At 56.7% G+C, this 15232-nt stretch overlaps 1 protein-coding gene across 5 annotated transcripts; it reads right to left on the reverse strand.

Moving 5' to 3' along the window:
- Positions 1-1207: 1207 nt before the first annotated feature.
- Positions 1208-14587, reverse strand: LRRC32 (leucine rich repeat containing 32). Of its 5 annotated transcripts, none has more exons than XM_063693396.1 (4): positions 14281-14428; positions 9555-9642; positions 3270-5195; positions 1208-1726 (listed from the first exon to the last, which is right to left on the reverse strand). In XM_063693396.1, the coding sequence occupies exons 2-3, from the start codon at positions 9636-9638 to the stop codon at positions 3291-3293; spliced, it is 1989 nt and encodes a 662-aa protein (XP_063549466.1). In that variant the 5' UTR covers positions 9639-9642; positions 14281-14428; the 3' UTR covers positions 1208-1726; positions 3270-3290. The 5 variants fall into 5 exon arrangements, with proteins under 5 accessions (XP_063549466.1, XP_063549465.1, XP_004051895.2 ...); XM_063693395.1 differs by lacking the exon at positions 14281-14428 and adding an exon at positions 13432-13690; XM_004051847.5 differs by having other exon boundaries at positions 1208-5195; positions 14281-14587.
- Between the last annotated feature and the right edge of the window lie 645 nt (positions 14588-15232).

A 15232-nucleotide genomic window follows, 5' to 3' on the forward strand; every position in this document is an offset into this window, starting at 1 on the left:
AGGGCGAAATGGAAGGTGTGAGGGCCAGAGGAACATGCACCCCCTGCTGTGCATGCTCTGCCCTGGCCTGTCACGCCTCTCAGTGCTCCCCTACCCAGGTGAGGCTGCTTCTGTCCCACACCCGACACTCACCCTCCAACTCCAAGCCAGGAACCAGGTGTGGTTTTCTTCCAAGTTCAACCTTGATCTGCAGCCTGGCTGATCACTGAATTCTCCAGTCCCTGGGGACCTTTAGCCCTCTACCTGGGAAGGCCTCTGGGTACCAGAATTGGACTTTCAGGAGAGGTGGGGCTGGAGATAGAGATGTGGGCCATCAGAGCAATGGGGTGTTTACAGCAATGAGGCCATAGTGTTCCCAAGGGAAAAGGGCTTAGGATGGAGCCCTGGCCATCACCACTTAAAGCTGGCTCAAGGAAGATGAGCAAAGAGTGGCCTGAAAAGGAGTGGCCTGGGAGGGAGGAGATGGCTTCCTGTGTGGGATCACAGCTGTGGGGAGAGCACGCCCAGCAAGGGTATGGGTGGGGGGCCTGCTGCACAGGGCCTAGGGAGAGGAGGTCTGAAAAGTGTGCTGAGTTTGGCAAAGGATACCCTTGACGCTGTTAGCAAGGGCAGCATGGAGCTGGGAGGGGCTGAAGGCAGCTCCAGGCGGGTTGAGAACGGGAGGGGCGGGAAGGGAAGTGACTTTACCAGGAAGCTGGCCTGGGAAGAGTGGGAGGACGAAGGGGAAAGTGGCTGAGGGGCTTCTCACTATTTTTAAGACGGACAAGACTTGAGTCCAGCTGAAGTCTGAGAGGAAGACGTAAACAGGGAGAGGCTGGAGGCAGAAGAGAGCATGACGGGGTAAGGGAGAGAGGACAGGGCTGGGGACCCCGAGGAGGAGGGGCAGTGCAGCCTCTGAGATGGGGCACAGAGGGCTGAGCACAGAGAAGGGGAGGGGGCCTGTAGCTGTAGCAGGAAGGAAACAAACGGAAGCCCTCAGCCTCTCAGCCCTGGGGTGGGGAGCACAGTCGCCTGTTGAGTGTGGGGCAAGAGGTGTAGCAGGGGCCATGCTAGTGGCTGCGGCTTCAAGGTCCAGGGTGGTGCTGGCCCAGAGTCTCAGTGTCCCCAGGGATTTGCCATGATGACTGAACGACCATAATGGGATTGAGGGGCAGGGTTCTAGTGGATGCAATGAAGCGGATTGCAAAGAGGAGGCTGGCAGCCACAGTGCTTCTCCAAAATTAGTTTTTAATACATTCAGGTAGGTTATACAAAGAGTTGGTCCCGAGGCCTGGGCTGCGGCCTGGGTCCTGGGAAGTGACAGCAGCATTGTGTAGTGTTTTCAAAGATCAGGCGTGGGGACCCACACCTTGGCCTCCAGGCCTAAGGAAGAGTGTTATGTGCAGTAGCACCTGTGGTTGTGATCCCAAACAGGACTGGGTCTGCCTGGGTGCTCCACACACCACCAGGGCCTAGCCCTGGCTCTGCCCATTGACTCTCCCTTAACTTCCTCTGGGCCTTGGTGTTCTCCTCTGTAAAATGGGGTGGAGAGAGTGGCATTTTCATTTTCTCACACGTTACTGAGCCCACATCATGAGCCAGACTGTGGGCCAAGCACAGGTAAGATGATGAAGACAGCAAAACAAGGTCTTGAGTTGGTCCCAGCACGTCCATTCTTCCCAGACAGCTCATGACTCCATGGTATGAGGGATGGGGGTCATCTGGGTGAGGGTTTTTACCTGTTTTTCTAAGAGGGAAAAAAAAATCCTTGCATGATGAGGCACAGAAAGGAAGTTTGGAGCCAGCATTATCTTGCAATGTGATAGCTGAGAGAGGACATCACTCTGGTCCAACCCCCAATCTCACCCCACAAATAAGGGCTCTTTTTTCCCCCAGAGGCTCTGTACAAGCTCTCCACAAGTTTCATTCTCTTCCTAAGCCTCAGTTTCCCCATCTGTGCAATGGGGAGTTTGGATTCCATAGTCTCAAACTCCAGGCTCTGCTCAGTAGAGGAAAAGGGAATAAGAGAATGCAAGAGCACAGAGAGAATAAGAGAACCCACACCAGGGTGGAAAGGAGGGGAGGAAGGAAACTAAGGCAGAGAAGGAGGAGAGCGCCTGCAGCTGCCTGCCTGGGAGAGAGGAGAGAGCAGGTGTGCACAGCACAGGATGCTTCCAGACCCTGCTCGGGCTATGTGGGGCCACTTCCTGTCCACTTAATGGCCTGCAGCCCCTGCAGTGGTAAAGATCAGGCCCTGGAGACAGAAGGATGAAGGTTTGAATCTCACCTATGGCATTAGTTAGCTGGGGCCCTGGAAGGAGATTTGCAGAACTTCAGTTTCCTCTTTTATAAAACGGGGATAAAATATAGGGCTGTCATATAGGGGCAGACACAAGGCTTGGATTCAAATCCACATCTGCCAAGCTGGGTGCAAAACAGAACCAGATATCTAAGGTTTTAGCTCCTGGCTCAGCAGCCAAGGTGGAGCTGCAATGGAGAAGTGGGGCTGGGCAGGGACGGTGCTTAGAGCAGTACTGGGGTCAGGGTGTGCAACATGAGAGTGCCAGGAAGGGAGAGGGCCTGTCCAGAGCAGGAGACGGAATGGTCCAGTGCTGGGCTGGACCCCTTAACCAGACCCTGCTGGAGCCGCCGTGGCCCACCTAACAACACCAGATCCAAGACACACTCGTACAGCTCCAATTCTCTCTTCCGGTCATAAGCTTTTCATTTTCAGAGAGACTGAAAGTCATTATCAGAAGACGTGACAAACAGTCTGCTTGGAAATGTCTCAGACAAATCCTCCTGGGCTTGGCCCTCCCTCACCCTGGCACAGCCGGGGCAGGACTCACCAAACCAAACCAGCGGGGCCTGCAGAGCTCCGGAGCCCTGGGCTTTCACACCTCAGGCCCTAAGCACACTGCATGGCGGCCACGTGGCTCTGCAGCACTCTCTCCTACCAGACTGGGAGATTCTTGAGGGTGGGAATGTATCTCATTTCCCAGCATTCCCAGTGCCCAGAGCAGGGTGTGGCACAAAATACATGCTCAGTGAAGATTTGTTGATCTGATAGGTCAACATTATTCTCTGCTGTCCCTGAAACCGCCCAACTTCTGGCTTCCACAGCTGGACCCAAAGTGCAGCCCGGGAAGGGGGTCACCCACTGATGCAGCAGGTGGCAGAGAAAGGTGTCCTGGGCTGCAATTTGGAGACCAGAGTTCTGGAATCCCGGATCACTGTGTGACCTTGAGTCAGTCCTCACTCTTCTCTGTACCTCAGGCTCCCCCACTGACCTAGAGTGTCTCCCGGCTTCTTTAGGCTTTATACTGTTGGTTAAACTTCTGCCGGCGGACGCAGCAGCAGGTGGCCAGCGTGGTGAGGAGGATGGCAGAGACCAGTATGAAGGTGAGGATGATGATGAGGTTGATGTTCTTGAGCCCCCCCTTCTCACAGTCCTCGGGACGCACGTGGCTCAGGGACACCTCCTCCTGGGAGCTGAAGCGGCAGATCAGGTCCTGGGTGGCGTCCACGTCCACACGGCCCTGGTGCAGCTGGGCTGCCAGCCAGCCATTGCCGCAGCAGCTGAGTGGATTCCCCTGCAGGTAGAGGCGCCGGAGGCTGGTCTCCAGGCCACCCATGGCACTGCCTGGCAGGAGGCTGAAGCTGTTGTTTCGCAGGTCCAGCACCTCCAGTGACACAGCCTGTGTCCAGGCGGGAAGGTGGCTCAGGCGGTTCTCGGCAAGATTGAGCCGCTTGAGGCAGATGAAGCAGGGCAGGTCCACCTGCAGGACCATCAGCCCATTGCCCTGCAGTGCCAGGACCTCCAAGGAGGCCTCCAGGCCTCCCAAGGCCCCCGTGGCCACCTCCAGCCCAGGATTGGAAGAAAGGTCCAGCTCAGTCAGTGGGGTGTGGAGGAAGGCCCCTGCCCTGAGCAGCTCTATCTCATTATCCACCAGGCTCAGGCTGCGGAGGGAGGTGATGCCGGAGAAGGCCACGCAGCCGGAGGGGCCAGGCTCATCTGGCCCCCCACAGGGGCTGACTCGGTTCCCCTGCAGGTTGAGCCGCTGCAGGCTGGCCAGATTGGCAAAGGTGTATGGGGGCAGGTCCCGCAGGGCATTGCCCTGTAGGAGCAGCGTCCGCAGAGACCCCAGGGCTCTGGCGCCCAGTTCCAGTGTCTCCAGGGCATTGTGGCTTAAGTCGAGGAGCATCAGGCAGGGCAGGGAGCCTGAGCGCCGGGCCTCAAAGGTCCGCAAGCAGTTTCTGCTGAGGTTCAGGAAGCACAGGGAGGTCAGGTGCTCAAGAAAGCTGTCAGGGATGAGCTCAATCTCATTGTAGCTCAAATCCAGATTCAAGAGCTGGGAAAGGGGGCGGGCGCTGGCATTCCCGCTGGGGGTTGAGAGGGGCAGGGCTGACCAGCCCTCGGAAGGTGCGTGGATGCCCTTGCTGTCCTGGGGTGGCCCTGTGGGGAGCCGGATGAGGTTGTTGGACAAGTTCAGGTAGATGAGTCTCGGGAGCGCGGCCAGGTCGGGGAAGTGGAGCAGTTTGTTCTCCCGCAGGTCAAGCCAGGTGAGCTGGAACTCAGCCTGGGGCTGGGAGGCCGTCTGAAAGGCCTCGATGCTGTTGCAGCTCAGGTCTAGCACCCGCAGCTGCTGGAGGCTGAAGTCGGAGATGCAGGTGAGGGAATTCCTGGAGAGGTTGAGATGGGTCAGGCGGGGCAGGCCCTCGAAGGCACCATCCTCGATGTCCATCAGCACGTTGCTATGCAGGTCAAGCTGCTCCAGCGCAGGCATGTCCCGGAAGGTGTGGCGGGTGAGGCGAGTCAGACTGTTCTCCGACAGTGAGAGGGTATGCAGGCTGGGTGCCTCCCCCAGCAGCCGCTCCAGCAGGCTGCTGTACAGGCTGTTCCCAGACAGGTCCAGGGAGGTCACGCGTGGCAGGGGGCCCAGGCCACCAGCACTCAGCGCAGTGGCCATCGCCAGCCGGTTGTGAGCCAGGCTGAGGTGCTCCAGGTGGGTCAGGGCCTGGAAGGCTCCTGGCTGGAGGAAGCTGATCTCATTGGTGCTCAGGTCCAGGTGACGAAGTGACGTGTAGAAGCCCAGGGGTGAGGCCAGGATACTCCGCAGCTGGTTCCCAGATAGATCAAGGGTCTCAGTGTCTGGCGGGAGCACCGAGGGGACCTGGAGCAGGCCCAGACCCTGGCACGAGACCTTCTTGTCCACCTGGGGAGGGGCAGGGTGGGGAGATAGCTGGCATAAGTGGGCGCGGTAGGGGATGAAACCAGACATGTTTATCCAGGAACCCTGCCTGGCTGGGGAACCCTTCTCCCATGGACTCCCAGAATGCTCAACTTTCCCCCACCGCAGCCTGATCACCCCATGCCTGGATGACCCATCCGGCTCCCTGCCCCATCTCGGGCACCCAGCACAGTACTGGGCATTAAGGAAGGAACTTGATGAAGGTTCCATGGGTGGACAGATGGAGAGATGATAGACAGATAGAAGGACAAATGAACTAACAAAGAGAAACCCTGTACTTATTATTACCCCTCTTACAGGAAACAGCCATATATCCCACAGAGTGACCCCAAGCCAGTGAGCAGCAGGGCAGAGCTGGGACCCAGGGCTCCTGATTCTATGTCCTAGGTCCCTTCTATGGGCACAGATAGCTAAATTTCTGGTGGTAGATGGGAATTTCTCCACTTTGGGAGAAATGTTTCCAAAAGGGAAAACTGTAATTTGTGCTCTGCCATCAGTTTTTATCTTGGCCTCCCTGCCTCAGACCTCATTCAGGCTCTCGTGTCATGGGCAGAGCCTGGGTCCTGGGGCCTGCCTTCCTTGTGGATGCTTCCGAGATGTGGCCTCCTCTCTGCGGCTGTTACCTCCTAGGAGGTGGCTTTCTTCCCAGGCTGGGTCAGGGGACCGGGCCCCTGGAGGTGGGAAGGGCCAGGGAAAAGATGGCCAGAGCCAAATCCACAGTCTTTGGTGACGAGACTGTGTTTGTGCTGTGCGACCTCCAGGAAGTCACATAACCACTCTGTTTTCTTACGTTCTTCCCCAGCAGCCACTCAGCATTTGACATCTTGGTTAATACTTTCAGGCCGTGGTCCCACTGGTCTTTACCACAGCCTGCCCATCTGATACGATCACCCCTATTTACAGAAATCTAGGCTCAGGGAGGGGAAGGGAGGTGCCAGGATTGCCCAGCTGGTGAGGAGCAGAGCTGGGATTTGAACCCAGGTTTTTTAACAACAAAAGGCCGAACTCTTGTTCTTCCACAGATGTGCCTTCTGGGACCAAAATTCTTCCTTTGCAAATGCAGGTCTCCCTCTTCTCTTCCAGGCCTCCAGGAACCCCAGCCTTTCCCAGAAAAAGGTCTGACTTCCACAATCACCGGGCTCAGGCTCACCGCCCCCAGCTTCTGTCTCCGCCAACCCGTTCTGACCCACTCACTCTTAAATGCCTGACAACTGCTCAAAAGCTCTACTCTGGCAATGAGGCAGCTTGGCTTAAACTTCTCCACAGTGAAGTCCAGGATCCCCAGCAGGGCCTTTGAGGCTGTTTGTAGCCCCTGCCAACCTGTCCCCCACCTCCCACGCCAGCCCACATGCAGTGACCACAGCTGACCACTGCCCATCATGCCCTCCCACACCCACTGCTGGGGCCTGCTCCCTGAGCTGGATACGCCATCCCCAACCAGATCCACATGTGAACTCTTCACACTGAGCTTCAGGGCCTCCTCCACCAGGGAGCCCTCCCTGACTGTGCTTCCTCTCAGAGCTTTGCCCTGCTGAATTGTGGCTGTGTGTGTAGGGACCTGCTAGACAGCGAGCTCAGAGCAAACAGGGACTGGTTTGGTGGATGTGCATGCCTTGGACCTGACTAGCAAGTCAATTTTTCCTAATGAATGAGTCCCAGACATCATCAGTTTAGTAAAGGTCTGAGGCACTGAATCAATCACTTCTCTAGGAGGAAAGAAAATGCATAATTGATATTTTCAAAATATAGTCAAAGACGGGTAGAGCAAGAAGAGTTCAGCTGACCCACTTCCCAGATGTAAACACTGAGGCCTGAAGATGGCAGTGACTTGCGTGAATTCACAGTGAGCCAGTGGCTGAGCTGGCAGGGAGGGAACACAAGCCGGTGTGTTCCTCCCCTGGTCCAGCTCTGCGCTTCCTCCTGAGAGCCCCAAGGTGAGTAGGGGGAGGAAGAGACCTGCCCAGCCTCAGGCCTCCGTGTGGCTCTTCTTACTCCATGCAGCACAATGACTCCATGTAGCCTCCAAGGGAGGCAGCTTCACAGGGGCCTCAGGAGGCCCAGGGATGCCCCGGCATTTGGGCACCTGTGTGAACCTGAAACCTGCCCAGCTGCCTTGCCCATCCTTGCCCTTCCTCCCTCATAACCTCTCTGTCTGCAGGGGCCACTAAACATAGCCTCCTCCTCACAGCCCTTACCCCCTGGGGCATTCCTTACTTAAAGCAGAAACAACAAAATGACCCGTGATGGAGCCCCAGCTGTGTCAGGCTGCGTGCTGAGTGCAGAGACCCCCTACCCCATTAAATCTTCCCAGGCATTGTTCACCCTGTTCCTATTGTACCCCTAACGAAACTGAGGCTAAGGGGAGTGGGCTGCCCAAGATCAGACAGTCAGGGGCTCAAAACTCCCATTTGCAAATTCCTTTTCCTATTGGTGCCAGCCAAGTTCTGACCACTGGGCCCTCAGCTGGTCAGCACAGCAAAGAGCATCATGGACCCACTTACTGAGTGTTACAGTGTGGGGGGCACTGTGCTGTGCCCCGCGTGTTACCCCCGGGCAAGTGCAAAGGCATACTGCCTCTGGATAGGCAAAGGCTCCCGGGGGCACCAGCCGTTGAGACTTGATCCAGGACACAAAGTTTGCCAAGCCCACAGCCCAAGACTTGCTTTCCATTCAGGGGCCCAAGACCCCTGCTCTAGAAGCCCGGGGGCCTGATGGTGGGCAGGGCTGCACTGGGATGCCCAGCTCTCCAGTCCAGTCCAGGAAGAAGCTTGAAGTTCAGGGCAGTGCTCAGAGCTCCACTTCCAGGGTCTCCATGCCTCCTTCAGCTCTGAGCTCCCAGCATTGCCTGACTTACCGTGGGAGGGAATTGGAGGAATTGGCCCTTGACCAGAGTTTAGAGCTCCCACCCACTGTCCTGGGCTATCAGGACACCACTGCCCAGCTTCCTTTTCAGAAGCGGAGACTTGCCATCCAACTCCATTTCACCACCTGATCATGGGAGGAAAGCAGAGTAGGGAGAGGCACCAGGCAGTGAACAGTGGCAAAGGCAGCTGGGTTCGAATCCTGTAGGTCCCCGGTGGGTCACACGTCTTCTCCTTACTTCCCGTGTGTATTATTCCCATGCTGGTTCAGAAAGTGCTTTCCTATCTCTTATCTCATTTCCCCAGACTCCAAAATTCACCCGCTTCCCCTCTGCCTGTTGGGTAGTCAAGGACTTTCCCCTCTGAGCCTCGTCTCCCTCAGGTAGAATGTGCTTTTGTATTTGGTGACATCTGAGGCCTTCTCTGCCCGCAATTCTGGGCTCCGGGAATCTTAGAAGGGCTCTGAAGAGCAAGAGAGGTGGTGGCAACAGGAGACATTGCACCCCCAGGGAAGGGCTGCGGGCAGGCAGCTGCCGGCACTTCCTGCCTCCTGAAGCAGCTGCCGGTTCTGTGTCATAAGCTTCTTCGAGTCTCAGGTCCAAGAGGGGCTTCCGGAGGCCCTGCCCTTTCCCCAGCCAGGCTCTGGCCTCAGTGACTGCCCGGCCTTACAAATGGACCTAGGTGTTCTCTTTGCCCTGTATCTCATAGAGTCACAAGAACTTTAAGGCTAGTTTCCCTGGCTTGGGACAGGAAAAAGGAATAGAAGCAAATCAAACTTGGTCCTTGCCCTAGGGAAGTTCATAGTCTGGCAGGTGAGACAGGCTTGGACCCTTTCACCAACCACCCTACATGCTCAGTCTTCTCAGTATTGAGATAGGGGGAAGCCTGGAGACCGCAGGAACCCAGAGGAAGGTGTGATCAGACTAGGCCAGCCTGGGAGGGGCTGGGGAGGCTTCCTGGAGATGGCAGCATTTGACCTGGGCAGTAATGAGTGAGAGGCACTCCAGCAGGCAGTCCCAAGTCAAGGAGCCCAGCTAGGAAGGGGATTTGTCTCCAAGAGGGATGAGCACAGAGGAGCCCCTCCCAGCTGGCCTACCCCAAATTCCCCACACATATATACATTCTAGATCCCCTAGCTGGGCCTACTGCTCTGTGAGGACAGCTTGGGGGAATACAGTGTAATATCAGCCTCACTGTTCCCAGCTGAATGACCTTGGACAAGGCCCAATCTCTCCAAGCCTCAGTCTCCTCCTTTGCAAAATGAGAATAATGGTGCTTACCTGGCAGGACTGTTGGGTGAATAAGGTGTTCAAACATTCTAGTAGGTGCTCATTAAATGCAAGGTACATTCCCTTTCCTCTCCTGACTCTTCTAACTTCTGGCTTCTGGGGCTGGGGCACTAGCACACCCTAGGGCAGGGAGGTGGGGGTGGTCCTCACCCTGTCTGGGCAGAGCATCTTACCATCTTACAGGGCACTTTGTCTTGGTGTTGTGCAGCCAGGCCTAGGGTCAGCAGGGCCAGGAGCAGCAGGATCTGGGGTCTCATGGCTCTGTGTAAGGCGGAGAGGAAAGGGGAACACTGTAAGCCCACTGGCTCCTTCCCACTGCCAGCCCCCTCTCCCACCCATTCTGTGCCTGCCCTCAGGGAACCCCAGAGCACGGCTGGAGCTGGAATAAAGATGCTTTGAGCAGGGCAGAGAGCCAGGTGGGAAATGGGCCTGCAGCCCATCATAGTAGGCCTCTCACCCAGGCCAAGGAGCCGCCCATTACCCAGGGGAAGCAAGAGTTTTAAGCGGCAGGTGACTTGGTCAGACGGGGGTTTTCAAAAGACCCCACCTGGCGGAAGACAGCCTGGAGGGGATGCACAGAAGGCTGACAGACCCTAAGGGTTACCCTAGGCCATGCTCAGGGCCAGGGACTGGGGGCATGGAGATGTAGAGGGGGTTTGGAGGGTGGGCCTCTGACTACATTTCCACCCAGGCCACACAAGTCCTCCATACCAGCTCTTCAGTCCCCACATGCAATTCCTCGTTTTCTGCCCACTGCCCCACCTTTATTTTGCCCTTTTCCTTTTGATTCTCTGATTCTCGAGCCCTTGCCATTGTTCAAGGGCTGGGCCCGGGCCTTGGCAGGAAGTCCCACAGGAGGCCTGGCTGCCCCGGCACTGCTCTGCGGACTTCCCCAGGAACAGCCTGGCAGGCCCTGTACTTTCACTGAAGCCACACTCCGGCCTCCTGGGCCAGCCCTTCCCTCTAAGAGCAGCCAGGGGTGGGGCTAAGGGGACCGCACAGGCCCTTAGCAGGGTTAATCCCAGTGCTGCTGGAGGCTCACTCACTCCCTCACTAAGGACATCAGCCAAGTGCTAGGGATGTACAAATCCATCCATGAATTTCATTCACTCATTCACACCTTTACTGAATACCTCCTCATGTCTGGCTCTGTGCTGGGAACTGGGAACTCAAAAAACAAATGAACACAAAAAAGAAGTGACAGTGACGGTGATACAGACAAAGAGTCTTAAAGAGGGACACAGAAAGCCTTCCAAGAGCACCAGGCGCACAGTCACCCACATCTGACTGCTCCCTCTTGTCTCCTCTACCTTCCTGCTGTGTGATCTTACAAGTCGCTTCACCTCTCTGCGCCTCAGTCTCCTCATTTGAGGTTAATGGCAGCCACGCCAAGTTTTTGTTGAGAATCAAATGAGATGCCACTTACAGAGCCTCCGTTATGCAGTAGGCGCTCTTCTCAGCACTTTCTAGGCATGAACTCATTCCATCCTCACAAAAATTCAATGACTTGGTTCCATCATCATTTTACAGAAGGGAAAAAGAAGGCTCAGAGAGTTTAGGTACTATGCCCGAGGTCACACGGTGAACAAGCCACCGGCCCAGGTCAGTCTGGCTCCTGGGTCTGTGCCCTTCAAATCCACACTCCCAGGCCTCCCACAGTGGGTGCTCCCTGAGTGAATGCTGAACCGCGATTCTGAAGGATGCTGCAGGAGAAAAGGCATTTACAGGGCTTTCGAGGGCAGTGTCTTTGACTGTTGGAACCCGCTAGTGATGAGCTATGGATGAAGATGGCTGCTCTGAATCCCATCTCTCTTGAAGGCGCACAGACCACAGCCGGACCCGGTAAACCCTATTCCCTGGCTCCCCTCAGGGCCACAGGCGCTGCCCCTGCAGCTGCTCTGCTCTCACCTGCATTACAGGTTGCGCTTTCACAGGAAACTTTGTTCTGCTGTTTAAAAAGCAGAACGCCACCGCCCGTTAGAAAGTTAGCATATTCAGAACTGAGTGAAAACCCCTCCGCAGGGCCTTCCAGGCCACTGGGGAGCATGCCCTGCGTGGCCAGCTCTTCTCTCCAGCCTGCTTCCCCGGCGTCCCCTCTCACATTCTGGGTTCTGGACACCTCATATTTCCTTCAGTTCCCTGAGCAGATTTTCACTGCCCCAAACCTTCACTTCCTCCCCTCTCCTCTTCTGCTAAAGACCTCCTCATCCTTGGGGTCCCAGCTTAGATGGGCCAAGAGGCCTTCTTTGGTTCCCCAAGTCTGGACTATGTCCTCCAGTCCTCCCAGAGCCCCTGAGCTTCCAGTGAGCACAGCACCAAGCCCTCCGTGGCTACTGTGCCCCACCCCCTCCCATGGGAAGTGCCCCTAGAGAGGGGCTCACCATCCTTTGAGATGCATCTCACAGCACACAACAGGTCAGCAGCGGACAGAAAACCGACACTAGGAGTCTCGGTGACATGGGGTCGTTAGTGAGAGCAGTTCTCCTTGGCTCTCCCTTCACCTCTCTGCCACGTTCCCTTCACCCATCCGTGCCATCAGTGGGCTCTGACTGCTCTCCCTGAAAGAGACCCCGGATCTTCCTACTTCCCTCTTGTCACTGCCACAGACCGAGACGCCACCCCAATCCTGGCCTTGACCACAGCACCCTGACCTCTTATAATCTGTCCTGTACCTAGCAGCCAGAGTGATAATATAAAATCATCTGTCAGATCCTAAACCTCTTCTGTTTGAAAATCTCCAAGAAAATCCAGGCTATCCACAGTCTCCTCTCTGACCCTTGCCCATTTTCCCTTCCCTCACCACATTCCAGCTTTCCTGCTGTTCCTTCAACACAGCAAATTCATTCCTGCCACAGGGCCTTTGCTCCTGCAGTTTCCTCTCCCTGAATGCTCTTCCTCAGCTCCTCACACATGTCATTGTTTTCCCACATTTATCATTTCCTCATTATTTATTTCTTATCATGTGGGAACAGGGGCTTACCAAGTAGGTACTCACTAAAGACTAGTGAACAAGTGGCAAAATCAGGGCAGAAGCTCAGCTGCAGTGGACTGAGTGGTGAGTGTCAGGTGAGGACAAGGAAGGGTCCTAGGCCCTTATTTCCCCTTCCTCTGCCAAATCCCACTCTATCCCCAAGGTGGCCCTGTGCACATCCAGAAGGGATTGTCCCTGCAGCACATGGACACTCTGTCCTGGCATCTGACGGGAAGGGCCCCTCAGCTGTGGGCCCTCCTCAGTGGTGCCCAAGTACAGGGTGCAGCATTTAAAGACTACTGTCTCTCAAAAAGGAGGACAGTGTCACTTAGACCCAGGCTTGCATCCAAAGCCCACCACTCACCAGCTCTGCTCCCTAAGGTAAGTCCCTTCCTTTCTTGGTGCCCCAGTGTCCTGTCTGCGGGTAGGCAGCTGGGTTCCAGTTCTGCCACTGGCCAACCCCAACTATTGTGATGATCAGGCAAAGAATGGTGGCGAAGGTGCCCTGCATCCTTACTGTCCTTCCCAGCTGACACAGTGACCCTCGCAGGGCTGAGCATCCCAGGTGAGGTGTGCTCAGTGGGGAGGCCCCAAGCCTGCAGACAAGTGGCCTGGGCAAGAGGAGGCAGGAGAGTCGGACTCTCAGGAGTCCAACTCAGAAAAGTGCCAAAGAATGTGTGTGTGTGTGTGTGTGTGTGAGAGAGAGAGAGAGAGAGAGAGAGAGAGAGAGAAAGAGCAGGGGTATGGGGGGCAATGACTACTACCACAATAAGCCCACCCCTACATTTAAGGATGTTAGTCTTCTAAGCACTTGACCTATATCATCTCATTTAATTCTCACAATCACCTATTGAGGAAATTACTGTAATTCCCATTTTATGGATGAGAAAACAGTTTCCGGAAAGTGAAGTGACTTACCCCCAGAGTTACCCAGCTCATAAGGGCTTTGGAGCTGGGATTTATCCAGTTCTACATGACCTGAATACTGTGTTTTCTCCAGCACATGCTGAGCCGACTCCCCGCTATAGAACTGTCTTTTTTTGCCCATGAAGAAAAAGGGGCTCAGAGAGGTGACTTACCCAAAGTCACACAAGGAGAAAATAGCAGGGTCAGGATCAGAATCCAGTTCATCTGTCTCCAAAGCAAATGTTCCCACTATACCAAATCAAGGTCTCCTTCCCTAAGCCCTGCCAACGACCCCTCACACGCAGGAGCAGGGCAGACTAGCTCACAGTCTGGGCTGTGAGGTCCTCTCTCCCTCCTCTCGGCCTCAGCTGACTTACTGGCAGAGTGGGGTCCTGGGAGAGCTGCTGCGGACGTTCCTATCAAGCAGTGAATCACTAAGGGCAAGCCTCTTTCTGGAGACATGTGCATCCCACGGGGGAATTAGACCTTAACCCAAAGGAATGTGGCTGTGATGGCGGAATTTCAGGCAGCTCGGCGTGGGGGTGGGGGTCCCTCACATCTTACCACCCATGAAGAAGGCTGGCTTCAGAGCCCCTTGGAGAGCGGTGGGTGCCCCCTACCCCACTACGAGAAATGGGCAGGCCATCTAGTGCTGTGGGATGCGCAGCCCCACGCCTGGCCGGGATCGGAGCGTTGCAGGAAACCTGAATTCAAATTCCGGTTTGCCCTTGCCTAGCTGTGTGTTCCTGGGCAAGTCACGGTCTTCAGGCCATTGTTTTCCCAGCTGTCAAATGGGAAGGCCGGCCTCACCCCTTTGCGGGAAAGATCCGCCAAGACAGGAGCGCTGGGGAACTCCCAGGGACCGAGGGAGGGTCAGCCCCGGCTCCACGCGCGCAGTGGGGATGGCGGGAGGGGAGTGTTTAGGGGGCGTCCCTTGGGACCAGCCCCCGCCTTGCGCTCCGAGGCGCGCGACAGTGCGCCCCCCGAGGGCCGGCCAGCCTCGCCTGCCCGGCGGCTCCTACCTGGCTCAGCGCGGCCGCAGCTCCTCTCCCGGGCAGTCTCGGCACATTTTGCGCAAACCCGCCCCCGGGTCCCACCCCGCGCCAGACCCCGGGGTCACGGCCCGAGGAGGAGCAGGCCGCTCAGCTGCCCCACCGGAGCCCCCGCGCTCCGGCTGCGATTTAAATACCTCTCCCGCCGGCCCGCCCCGCCACGCCCCCCTCTGGCGAGGCCGCGGGGTCCTAGCGCCTGGCCCCGTGCCTCGGTTTATCCGGAGCCGGCAGGGGCGGAGTGGGGTGGGGCGGCGAAGCATCTTCACCACCCTGGGACCTCGGCCGGGAAGGGGCGGGGGCCCAGTGTGGGGGGATGAGAGGGCGGGAGGGAGAGGGGTTGCAGAGGAAGCGCCGTGGGAGCGAGGCCCATCCCAGTGGCCGCCGCACGTGCAGTTCGCGGCCCCGCGCGGTCCGGAGGGGGGCGCGGTGGCTCTAGGAGCCGCAGGTCCACAGAGGAAATCCGGCCTGGCCCCGATTTCCCAGCTGCTGGCGCCGCCGCACTTAACGCGGGGGCAAACAGGCGAGGTGACGGCGGGGCTGAATGCGGAAGGAAATGACCCTTCGCTGGCCCTGGGGCGGCCGCGGAGGGGGTTCCCCGCACCAAGCCGTCCACTCTGGTGGGTCCTGGCAGGTCACTTTTCCTCTCCGGATTGTGCTCTAGTGTCTAGACCCGTACTCCTCCATCATCTGCGGGACCCTTCAACAGCCTGTGAAACGGCACCATCAAAGTCCTGTTTTCGGATGGAGAAGCTGAGGCTAGGGGTGGGGGCAGTGTGTACACATGAAAACCAATTGTCTGAGACTAGTAAGGTCCCTATTTATAGTTGGGGAACCTGAGGCTCAGAAAGGTTAAATGGCGTGGCCAAAGTCAACACAGCTAATAAGAATCAGTGATTTGAGCCCAATCTGTTCATAAAGCTAA

Source organism: Gorilla gorilla, chromosome 9 (genome assembly GCF_029281585.2).
Source record: "Gorilla gorilla gorilla isolate KB3781 chromosome 9, NHGRI_mGorGor1-v2.1_pri, whole genome shotgun sequence".
In the NCBI taxonomy this organism is placed as follows: Eukaryota; Metazoa; Chordata; class Mammalia; order Primates; family Hominidae; genus Gorilla; species Gorilla gorilla.

Bases quoted from the DNA above. Each gene is read 5' to 3' on its own strand.
- LRRC32 (XM_004051847.5), bottom strand. From the start codon at position 9,638: ATGAGACCCCAGATCCTGCTGCTCCTGGCCCTGCTGACCCTAGGCCTG. The intron at 5,196-9,554 runs GTAAGATGCTCT...GCCCCTCCCCAG, and splicing joins ACAAAGTGCCCTGTAAGATG to GTGGACAAGAAGGTCTCGTG.